The sequence below is a fragment of the Malania oleifera genome, chromosome 5 (genome assembly GCF_029873635.1).
Source record: "Malania oleifera isolate guangnan ecotype guangnan chromosome 5, ASM2987363v1, whole genome shotgun sequence".
In the NCBI taxonomy this organism is placed as follows: Eukaryota; Viridiplantae; Streptophyta; class Magnoliopsida; order Santalales; family Ximeniaceae; genus Malania; species Malania oleifera.
The window spans coordinates 14,781,779-14,794,132 of NC_080421.1; the positions used below are offsets into that span (position 1 = coordinate 14,781,779).

The 12,354-nt window shown below is 32.9% G+C and overlaps 1 protein-coding gene across 1 annotated transcript in view; it reads left to right on the forward strand.

Moving 5' to 3' along the window:
* LOC131156195 (CDPK-related kinase 5-like) overlaps positions 1-7,848 on the forward strand; it is a 29,900-nt gene extending 22,052 nt beyond the window's left edge. Inside the window, exons 8-11 of the mRNA XM_058109696.1 lie at positions 5,842-5,949; positions 6,029-6,091; positions 6,183-6,350; positions 7,162-7,848. Coding sequence (XP_057965679.1) covers positions 5,842-5,949; positions 6,029-6,091; positions 6,183-6,350; positions 7,162-7,302 — 480 coding nt within the window. The 3' untranslated portion in view covers positions 7,303-7,848. The remainder of the gene's footprint in view (positions 1-5,841; positions 5,950-6,028; positions 6,092-6,182; positions 6,351-7,161) is intronic.
* The last annotated feature ends 4,506 nt before the right edge of the window (positions 7,849-12,354 follow it).

Sequence of the window (12,354 nt, forward strand, 5' to 3'; positions counted from 1 at the left end):
AAGTATGATTAAAATAAAAAATATGAAAGAATACAAATTTAAAAAATATTGTAATAAAAAATTGAAGTTATTGTGTTTCAAAACACATTTTTTAGTGGTTCAAGAGAAATCCTATTGTACATGACAATTGAAAAATGGTCAAAATGTTTTTTGAATGGCTTTTTATTATTATTTGCTAAATTTTTAGAAAATTTATGGGTATTTTTACTTTAACTATTTTTAAAAATTCACATTTGATTTAATTTTATTTTTATTTAAAATTGTGTATAAAACAACCATAGCACTTGGCAACAGGTAATTAAAAAAATTGAAAACTTTAAGATTTGTTTTTTCAAGAATAGGTAAAACTGAAAATTGAAACAAAAAACTAGTAACATAGACAAATGGTTTGTCATAGCAATGAAAGCTGAAAACAAAAAAAATGAAAATTCATGGAAGGACTTGAGGATTAATTGATTTTTTTTTTTATGAAGAGTTCTCTTCCTTGCAATTTGCCCTTTAACTAGTAATTCTCAGGAGTCTTGCATCATTGAAAATATACCTTGATGTTTGTGTGGATAAATCCTCAGGAGTTATTTGTTCTAATTTTCAACCTGCATCTTATGGAGCAACAAGATGATTTATGGAAAGGAACTGGAGGTTGAAAACTTTTTAAAAAGAAGGGCAGATTGTACTCTCACTGTGTGCAACTATAGAGCCAATTTCTCTTTTTTTCTTTTTGGATAAGAAATATGATATGAAAAGAGAACGGATAATATTACAAAGAAAGGAGAACAAGATGTCCTCCAAAAAACCTTTAGAACAATTACAACAGTGCTGCCCTCCATTCCCTTTGAAGGTCAGATAGTTACATCCGCCAGAAAAAACCATATGACTACAAAACAACCCTCTGGATTTTGGTTTGAGAAGAATATGTGAATTTTTAAGGCTCGTTCAAGTTCTCATTTGTTATGGGATAGACAATTTTTTTGATGCAAATCAAGTGGTTGTTTTGTACTCATTTTCTTAATCTTTGGATTATAAATGACCAGGAAATACCTTGGGAGTATTTTGATGCATTATAAAGTTCAAAGGTCATAGCAAGAAAGATCCATAGTTTTCCCCTGAAAAGACTGCTATATTTTAAGTCACTTTTCGTAAATAGCAATTGGAGTGAAAGTGTGAAAGCAGGTAGTTAAGGTAATTGGAGTGAAAGAATATAAAAGCTGTTCTTGTTCTGGGTATTATGTAGTTTGGCAACCAAAATGACATAATTGGAATGAATCCACGTGATACTCAGGGTGCCGTTTCATGTAAGAGGTGGAATGGGATTTTGGAGTGGGGTTTGGAAAGCCATTCAATTTTCAGGTGACAAGTGATCTAAAATAATTTTTAATTCCACGTTACCCTTCTAAATCCATTCTAACATATAAAAAATAATTCATGTGGTATAAAAAAAATCAAAGGCTAAATTTGGAATGGAATTCCAATTTATCCACAAATTTCTCTCCCCTCAATTTCATTTCAATTAGGAAATGTGGCTGCAAAAGTATTAAATTTGGAATTTAAACATAGAAGGGCCAACTGGTGGCTTAAGGGATTTGGGCTAGATTTTAGGCTTTCAAAAAGAATCAGATATGTTCAATGTGCAGATTTCAGTTAGCTGAGCACATCCATTGCCCATTATATCCAGTAGTGATCTTGCCCAAAATATGAGTAAGCTGTTAAATCTGGCCCAAAAGGTGAGTAAGCCTCTGATCCAAAAGTTGTAGTTGAATAGGGTGCCAGCCCTTGACAAATGGCAAAACCAGATAATGTCTCTGCTTCCGTGGGGAGGTGAAAAAATGTGGTCATTAAGAGAGACTGGCCAATGAGCATCCCTTGGTGCCTATTGATGGGGGTTAGGGATGTGAAGGATCAGGTAATTTGTGGGGATTATCTTCAGTTTAACCTTGTAGCTGTGAGGGATCAGTGTAGTCAGGAGGGAAATAGTTGTGATGAGGCTTGGTTACTAGCCTTAATAATAAAATTTGGCTAAGTTTTGTCTAACAGGTTGCTAGAGGTTTTAGGGGGTACAGTTAATTTGGAAAAGTTTGCTTTCACCAAGGATAGGCAGTTTGGTTTGCTGTTTTGGTTGCCAATTTAGTGGTGAAGAATGTGAGGAGGGGTGGGAGGGATGTCTTATCCAAGTTGGATTTTGGAAAAAGCCTATGACATGGTGAGTTGGAGCTTTTTGGACCATGTTGTGGCTAAAAAGGGTTTTGGAGGGACTTGGAGGAGTTGGACTAAAGGATGCTTATCCTCGGTAACTGTGTTTGTCAGGGAGTGGTTAAGGCTTCATGGAGGTTGGGACAAGGGGATCCCTATCTCTTTCTTTTAACCCTTCTTGTTGATCTATTGAGCCGTGTGTTGAGACCTGCTGAAGGCCTTGATGTGATTCAGGGGCTTGAGGTTGGTGTGGAGGAGGTGGCTGTTTCTCACCTTCAATTTATTGATGATACCCTACTTTTCCTTGAGATAATGCTGTGAAATTACGAAAGGTTTTAACTTAAAGACTTTTTGAGAAAATTTTGGGATTAAGAAGCAACATGTCTAAGGGTGGGCTTGCAGGAATGAAGATTGGCGAGGGTGATTTAGAGGCTTTTGCTACCTTTGATGGTGTACTATTTTAGACTGGCCTCTTACTTATTTGGGTCTCCCTTTGGTGGAAATCCCAATTCTTCTACTTTTTGGGAGTCGGTGGTGGAGAGAGTTTGTAGTAGATTGGAACGTTATAAGATGGCATATATATCTATAGGAGGTTGCGCTCTTATTGATGATGTTCTATCCAATATTCTCATTTATTTTCTTTCCCTTTTTTAGAGTTCCTGTGGGTTGGGCTGCTGCCTGAGATAGAGAGGATTATTTGAGATTTTTTGTGGTAGGGTACTGAGGAAGAGAAGAGAGGTCATCCAGTTAGTTGGGACTCGGGAGAAGGTTAGAATACCCATGTCTCAGGGAGGTTTGGGCCTTGGGAACTTGGGAGTCTAAAAACATCTCGCTTGTTGGTAAATGATTATGGAGATTCCCCTTGGAGGCCGATTCCTTATGGCACATGGTTCTTAGAAGCAAGTATGGATTGCATAGGAACAGTTGGGATGCTAGGGGTAGTGGCATTGTTTCTTATGCCAGGCCTTGGATTGCTTATTTCTTCTGTCATTTTACTGATTAACATGTTGGGAATCATAATCTTTGTTGACGTTATAGGTCACACCCATTTTTGATAATGACAAATACTCAGGTATTTGATGGCTAAACCTAGGAATAAATTTTAAATTCCAATTCACCCCTCCTCTTGGGAATACACCAAAGCTAACAATCTTACTTGGTTTTGGGAGGATGTTTGGGTGGCTGAGGTTTCTTTGGAATCTCTGTTCCCTCATTTTTGCATCTTGTCTCTCTGGCACAGTGCCTCAATTAATGTTTTTTTTTTAAAAATTTTTAAAAGGGCTCTCTCTTAGGATATTCTTTTTTCAAAAATCTCAATGAGAGAGAGGTTGACGACATGACCATGTTGTTGCAAGTTTTGGAATCTTTTGTTCCTCAAATGGGCGGAGATTCAAGGATCTGGATTGGGGATTTTTTGGCTAGTTTTCCACAATATCCTTCCTTTCCCAAATGTTGAAAATACCAAGTCCTCTTTATTTCCCCTTGAGTCATTTTATTTGGAAGGCTAAGGTTCCTTTTAAGACTAGGGCTTTTATGGGAACTTTAAGGGACCTATCTTATGTTCCTCCATCCCCAATGGAGGGTTTGAGCTTTGGAGGGAACTCCTATCTTTGAGAAAGATGGATTGGATAAAAAGCAGCAATGTTCAGAAAGGATTTTGCATATTCCCGTGGAGGAAATTAATTGGATGGATGTAGAAAAGTCTAACAGCTATTGGATAAGATGGGTTACAGTCCTGGAGGAAATGAAGTTTACCTGGATGATGGCAAAGGTAGTTGAAGAATAGCTAGCAGGAATTGGCAAACTTGCAGTGTTGGTTGAATTACCATGGCAGGGATTTAATGAGGGATCTTCTTCATTAGATTCTGTTAATTCTATTCCTTTGTTTTTTTTCCCCTTCTTTTTTGCCTCCCCACCCCCCCTCCTTTTTTTTATTGAGGATTTCTTGTTCTCTCTTAGTTTTAATTCTCTATTTTTGTTTCTTCCTTAAAATATTTATTTTTTCTATATAAAAGAAATATTGAAATAGGAAGTTAGTCCCTTTACTGTCAAGCAGAATTCATTTTAGTCCGTGTACTTTTCATTGGTACAATTAAGGAGTTGTGCTCAATTAAATTTATGCAATTAAAGCAGTCACTTCATGGAGAGATTCCTTTTCTTTTCTTTTTTTTCTTTTTTTCTTTTTCTCTCTTCTTTAAGGGAAGGCTTGTAGCAATTATCCAATTTTGGCTAACTGGAATGAAACAAGTTGAATGTGAACAGAATAAAAAAATTTATATGATGAACATGCAAAAGTATGAAGACTAATTCCATTTCATTCCAATCCATTCTTGCGCACCAAACAAATCATTAATAGTAATACATTAAAGAGTAATGCATGCTAGGTCGATATTGTGTGTACACCTCAACAAGTTTCATTAGCGCCATTAAACCTAATTTGGATGACAAATGTAATTATGCAAAATTAGTAAGTGCAGGTCCTCAATTGCATCAGTTAAAAAGTATAGGGACTAAAATGGTTTTCGCTCAGTAGTACTGGGACTAACTTATGATTTCATTCAAAAAGAAATGGGAGCCTCTATATTCTGAACTGATTAGTTTCAGATGCTTACTGACAGTTAGTGAGGAAAGAATTCAAATGAGCCCCAATCTTTTTTGGCAATGTTTTGCTGTGTCTTGATCATTTTCTGCAAGACTGCAACTTTATCTAGAGAAGAAAAGTAACTGCAATTACGAGAAAAAAACTTCCAGACTTTTTCTTTTTTTGGTCTAATCAGCAAAGAGAATTTATCTGGTGCTGCTGAAAGGCCCTAAATACAAACGAAAAGAGATTGTCAGAATGAGGAAAACAGAAAGGAAATAGGAGACATCCATATGACTATCCAAAAAGTAAATTATTGTGAACACAGTATATCAATATGACTATCCAAAATGCCAAAGTATTTTGCAAGTATTAGAAGTATATTATCCCTTAAGCCAGTTGGCAAGGGCAGTTAGCCATCTAAGAGTTTTTAAGGGATGTAGCTGGACCTTGAGAGGCACTTCTGTTCCTCTCCCTCCATATTTCCTCTCCCTCCATATGACCCAAAAAATGGTGAAAGAGGGATCAAGGTCAAGGCTTTTTTTCTTTTTTCCCTTTCTACATCTGTCTGAATGCCTTTTTAAGCTCTTATTTCCAGTCTCAGCTGTAACCCGAGACTGCTGACCACAGCAATAGCCAAATTCCAAAGGAAAAATGCCAATCTAGTTGCATAATATATGTGAATTTTCAGCTACCCTTTGCCATTATTGAGATGTCAATTTAAGGATGTGATGCATGGGAATTTTCAGGTTTGGTACTGACTACATGACACTTGAGTTTTGAATTGCTCTAATCCAGTTGTTGTGCTCTGCTGCCTCCACAAAATTAGTCGGGATTTACTGATTTTGTATGCGAGCTATGAGAAGAGGTCATATGTAACAGTTTCAGTTCTATATTGTGTATGCACATGCAGGGTGTTTTTTTTTTACCTATCTGGTGAACAATTTTCATTGTTACAACCATAATTCCTTACGTTTTGACTTTTGATAGCCCATTTCAGCATTTTATCAATAAAGAAAACTTTTATTTACCAATCTTTTTCACTATTCCATTTATGTGCATTTTCTTGGTAGGCTTTATCTAAAACGTTGACTGTGGATGAGCTATTTTATCTGAAGGAGCAGTTTGCACTGTTGGAGCCAAACAAAAATGGCAGCATCGCCTTAGAGAATATTAGGACGGTTGGTTTCTTCCAATGCCTCATTTAAGTTGCCCATTTGTTTAGTGCAAAGATTTTCTCAATTGTTTTGTTCTAAACAGGCTTTGATGAAAAATGCAACTGATGCAATGAAGGAGTCCCGAATCCCAGATTTTCTTGCCTCAGTAATATCTCAACCACCCTTTGTATGTGTGGCTGTTGCATGAATCATTGGTTAAAGTATGTAAGTTGCTATTTTTGTTCATTTGGTTACAGCTGAATGCACTGCAGTACAGAAGGATGGATTTTGAAGAATTCTGTGCAGCTGCTTTTAGTGTCTATCAGTTGGAGGCACTTGATCGTTGGGAACAACATGCTCGGTGTGCATATGAATTCTTTGATAAAGAAGGGAACAGGGCTATTGTTGTTGAGGAACTTGCTTCAGTAAGTAGGAAATTTTGTTCATGCTTATTTTCTCTGGGGACTTATAATTAAGCTAAAAGTTTTAGTTAGTTGATTAATTGAAAAGTAAACCTGTTTTACTGTGGAACCAAGATGGGTTTTTTATTTGTTTATTGAGTTATGACCACATAGGAGAGTTGAGTTCTTGTTTACTTTTTGTCTTAGATGGGAATGAAGATTAGTTTTGTCATCGTTATTATTTTTTGGCATTGTTGACCCTATTGCCTTGTCCAATTTTTCCATTGTAAAGTGTGTACTGTTAGGCCTTGTTCAGAACTTGGAAAATATTAGGAAAAGAGAGAATATACATGAATGGCTCCCAAAGAAAGTGAAAGTCAAATATATAAGAAAAAAATTTGATTTAACACAGCATTAACATTTAATTCTTTTTAAAATTTTTAATCATGTTAGAACAAATTTGTATTTATAATAGTATAAGATCTTTCTTATTTTTTTCCCCACCATTTCATTCAAGCAAGCAAAATCCTTGATCCAACTTTTGTTGCTCCATTCTATACACATGTTTGTCCATTACCACCACCTTGGAAAAAATGGATGGTCGATTTAGTGTAGTAAAATCTGATGGCGGAGCAGTCTGCTCTTTCCCTTAGTTGTCAATCAACTAAGAAAGAATTCAGGCAAGCTTGGTTTTTGCTTTTATGCTCGGCAGAGATTACCATTGGCTGTACATTGTGCTCAATTATTTGGTGTAATTATTCTGAAGTGATTGAGATTGATTTGAAAAAGATGGTCCAAAACAGCCTTAAATTTTTCTGTTTGAATTTTTTTCCAGGAGCTTGGACTTGGTCCTTCTGTCCCTGTCCATGCCGTTCTTCATGACTGGGTAAGGCATACTGATGGGAAGCTAAGCTTCCTTGGGTTTGTCAAATTGTTACATGGTGTATCAAGCAGAACCGTTATGAAGGCACAGTAAAAGCTGTAGGCATGTTTGAGATCTGGAAATCTTCATTCTTCTCTAGTCCTTGGCCTAAAGATCTGATTAGAGGTCATTAATGTATACTGCATGCACTCTGCAAGTTTAACCATTCTTGGAGATTAGGCACACTGGCAAACACGGCCGATCTCCTTTGATTCAAATCTCAAGCCTTTGTCCGACAGAGTTGCCTTGGAGGAGTTTTTAACAATTCAGAACCTGCAGGTATGGTCATTGGTTTCCATTTGAGAGCCAACGAAAATTTCCATTGGCTTTGCTTGATGTATGGTTGTAGTTTAAGCGTTCCTGTTCTGGCAAGAACTATTTCTTTGAGACTCCATCTGATGCTTTTATTCGTTTCCCATGTCAATAGTCCCAAGCTTTCTGTTCGGTGTTTTTACAAAAAAAAAAAAAAAAAAGGGCTTTTTAATGTGCTTCCAAAGGTGGAACAAAACTGCTTTGTTGTTATCATGTATCTTCTCTTCATGTTTGGACGTTTGTTGGAAACATTGTAAAGAATAAAACATCTCTTGTTAGTGATGGAAAGTTGGCACATGTTGGTTTTGACCCTCAGAAAATTGTCCTTCAGAAAAAGCAATTTTAAATTGTCGAATCTGCTGAAAAAAAAATAAAATTGGTAACATAAGAGCTGAAACTAGTTTGTTTGTGGGCAAAAGATTTTGATCTCTTGAAATTTGATGAAAAACCTATTTGAAGTTTTATAATTTTTATTTATTTTTAATGTGGCTTGTCAAAAAGGATATGAATGTATAGTGGATTTGGAATTTAGAAAATATTAGGAAATTTAAAGGAAAATAGGAAGGATTTCACATCTTTGGTTATAAGGAAAGTAAGGAAGAAAATAGAAGATACAATAAATTAATGAAAAAAATTTAAATTTTGTACATAATTAATATTTGTTTTTTTAAATTTTTATTATATTAAAATAAAATTTTAATTTGATAGTATTTAATAATAAAGGAAAATAAAAAAAAATGAGTTTTTTTCGTATTTTTATTTATTTATTTTTTAAATATAATTTTTTATACGAATGAATCCTCAAGGTTTTAAAATTTACAAATCTCTTTGGTAAAGGGACGTTAACATTATTTGACACTGGCTAGTTAAAAAATTAAGCTTTAAGTGAACTTGGTGTGATTTTTGAAATGAAGTTTTTATTTTTTTATTGTGGTCAAGTTTTAGCCTAAGTAAAATTTTTAAGACATTACAAAGCGTTTTTTGTTGTTAAACTTCAAGAAAAGTTAAGGTTGTTTCATATCACTATAAAAATTAGAGCACTAAAAATTTGAAAAGAAAATAAAAATTTAGAAATAGAAATGATAAATTAGAAGTCAACAACTTATTTGGTTAATATTTATAAAATTAATATAAATTAAAATTTTAATAAAAAAATTTCATTTATATTGTTTAAATAAAATATGATTAAAATAATAAAATTATAAATAATACACGTTTAAAAATTTACTATAATAAAAATAAAATTTAATATAATTCATTTATTTAATTGTTCTAATTTCAAAATTTATTTTATAATAAAAAATTTATTAGACACGACAATTGAAAAATAATAAAAGTATTTTGTAATTAGCTTTATTATTATTTTTAAAAATTTAAATATATTTTATTTTAATTATATTTAAATTCATATGAGTATTTAATTTTAATTTTAATTTTAATTTTAATTTAAAAGTGTATAAAATGAATAATTTAATTCAAAAAACTATTTTTTGATATTAAAATTTTTGGCAACAATTTGTCAAAATAATTAAAAATCATAAAATTTGATTTTTAAATTTTTGGCTAATAACTTAAAACTGATAATAGAAATAAAAAAATAACTTAAAGAAATTAATATGTTTTATAATTTATTTTTCATTGTCAAAAAATAAAAATAAAAAATAGTGGTGATACCAAACAAATTTTAATATTTTGCTTCTTTATTTTTATATATTTTCAATTGATTAGACTACTTAAAGAATGTAAGTGGCCTATGAGATTTTTACCACAGCCTTGGAAAATGTGATTTAGTAAATATTATATAAGAATTGGAAAATGTGATTTAGTAGATATTATATAAGAATAATCAAGTCTGTTTGAATTTAATATTTACACAATCTTCTAAATTTGTAATCGACCTTTTGAATTTAATTCTGCTGAGAATATTTTCAACTTTAGAGACCCATGCTAAAATTTGGCTTGAGTTGATCTAATTTGTTTATTATAAAATATTATAGAAGATAATAATGCTAAATATCATAATTCACTTTTCCTAAAGTTTAATAAAAAGATAAAAAAAAAATATAATGTTTTAAAATTTTCATTGACCTTTGTGGAGATTTCAAATATATCATAGATTCTTTTGCCAAAAAAATACAAAAATCTTCTTCAAAGATTTGCCTTTTTATAAAATATAAGAAAAAATTATCTTTTTAACAAACTCTAAGAGAAATTACTAAAACTCTAACGAAAAGTTTTTAAAATTTATGGATTTGTTTTTATCAAACTTTAAAAATAAAAAATAAAAAAACCTCTTGTTTCAACTGATATCTAGAAGTCGTATCCATATTTGTACTTTACCCTAATCAGCAAGACCTGGAGGTGGAGGACGTTGATCCGTAGGTTTGGTGTCGCATCAGGGGATTTGAAGGGCTCGTTGGTGACTAAAATTTATATGTAAATAAAAAAAAAAAATGAGGACGCATTAATTAGAGTCCAAGATAGTCCGTTTTGTTGCAGCATAAACTCGTGATTTCCACTTAGTGTTAGATACATGCATTAAAAAATGGAAGAAAATGGATAAAATAAACCAGTGTAAGAGAACTAGATGGTGGAACCTTAAAGGAGAAAATATAATAAAATTTAAAGATAAAATGATCAAAGATGAGGATTGGACCTTAGAGGATGGGATATATTTAAATACTCTTTGGAATAGATTAGCTTGCTCTATTAAAAAGATAGCAAAAGAGATTTTAGGCGAATCAAGGGGAAGATTCTCAAATAGCAAAGAAAGTTGGTGGTGGGATAAAGATGTACAAAAAATCATAAAGACAAAAAGAATTTGGTATAAAACGTGGCAAAAATGTAGAAACAGAGATAACTTTGAAAAATATAAGGAGGCAAGAAAAGATGTAAAAAGGGCCGTTAGTGAAGCTAAACATAGATCATTTAATAGTTTGTATGATAGATTAGGTGCAAAAGAAGGGGAAAGAGATATATTTAAACTTGCAAAAGCTAGAGAAAGGAAGAACAAGGACTTAGGAAATGTAAAATGTATAAAAAGTGAGGATGATATTGTCTTGGTTAAGGACGAAGATATTAAAGAAAGATGGGGAAGTTACTTTAGTAAGTTGTTTAATGAAAACCAAATAGAATACTTAAATTTAGAATTGTCAAATGAGGAAAAGATGAAAAATATAAGATTTATTTGCAAAATTAGAGTTAACGAAGTTAAGTTTGCACTAAAAAAGATGAAAAATGGGAAAGCTATGGGACCAGATAACATCCCAATTGAAGTTTGGAAATGCTTGGGTGATAACGAAATTATATGATTAACTAATTTATTTAATACAATTGTAAAAACTAAGAAAATGTCAGATGAATGTAGAAAAAGCATTTTAATACCTATATACAAAAATAAAGGAGATATTCAAAATTGTAATAACTATCGTGGAATTAAACTTATGAGTCATACGATGAAACTATGGGAAAGAGTAGTTGAACAAAGATTAAGGTTAGAAACGAAGATCTCAGAAAATCAATTTGGTTTTATGCCTGGGAGATCTACCACAAAAGCTATTTATCTTTTAAGAAGATTAATGGAAAAGTTTAGGGAAAAGAAGAGGGACTTGCATATGATATTTATTGACCTTGAGAAAGCATATGATAGGATACCTAGGGAAGTTCTATGGTGGGTTTTAGAAAAAAAGGGTGTATGTTGTAGGTATACCGATGTCATTAAGGATATGTACGATGGAGTAATGACTAGTGTAAAGACTATAGATGGAGAAACTAGAGAATTTCCAATTACCATAGGTGTACATCAAGGATCTGCTTTAAGTCCTTATCTTTTTGCTTTAGTGATGGACGAATTGACTAAATGTATTCAAAAAGAGGTTCCATGGTGTATGTTGTTTGCAGATGATATTGTATTAATTGACGAAACTAGGGATGGAGTAGAGGCTGAGTTAGAATTATGGAGAGAAGCTTTGGAATCTAGAGGCTTTAAAATAAGTAGAAATAAAACAGAATATATGAAATGTCATTTTAGTAATGATAGGAGGAATATTGGAGATAAAGTTAAACTTGATGATGAATAAATAAATAACACTTGTAGATTTCGATACCTTGGATCTATTATGCAAGCTGAAGGAGAAATTGAAGATGATGTAATGCATAGAGTTAAAGCAGGTTGGGTAAAATGGAGAAGTGCTTCAAGTGTTCTATGTGATCGTAGAATACCCTTAAAATTGAAAGGGAAGTTTTATAGAACAGCTATAAGACCAGCTATGCTATATGGATCAGAATGTTGGGCGACGAAGAAACATAATATCCAAAAAGTAAAAGTTACCGAGATGAGGATGCTTAGATGGATGAGTGGTATAACATTGAAAGATAAATTAAGGAATGAACATATTCGTGGTAAGTTAGGTGTAGCTCCTATAGAAGATAAGATAAGGGAGAGACGACTCAGATGGTATGGACACTTGCAACGTAGGCCTTATAGTGCACCTGTGAGGAAGAGTGATTTAGTTACTGTGGGGGGCAGTAGAAGGGGTAGGAGTAGACCTAAAATAACTTAGGAGGAGATAGTGAGTAAGGATTTAATATCTTTGAATCTATCAAAAGAAATGGTCCATGATCGCACAAATTGGCGGAAAAGGATTCATATAGCCGACCCCACTTAGTGGGACTAAGGATTGGTTTTGTTGTTGTTGTTTGTCAATTAGGAGGTGGTATTGCTGAAAAAAAAAACAATTAAATGAAAAAAGTATAAAGTCTCCGACCGCCCGGTTGGGTCCCGGTTCTAAAGCT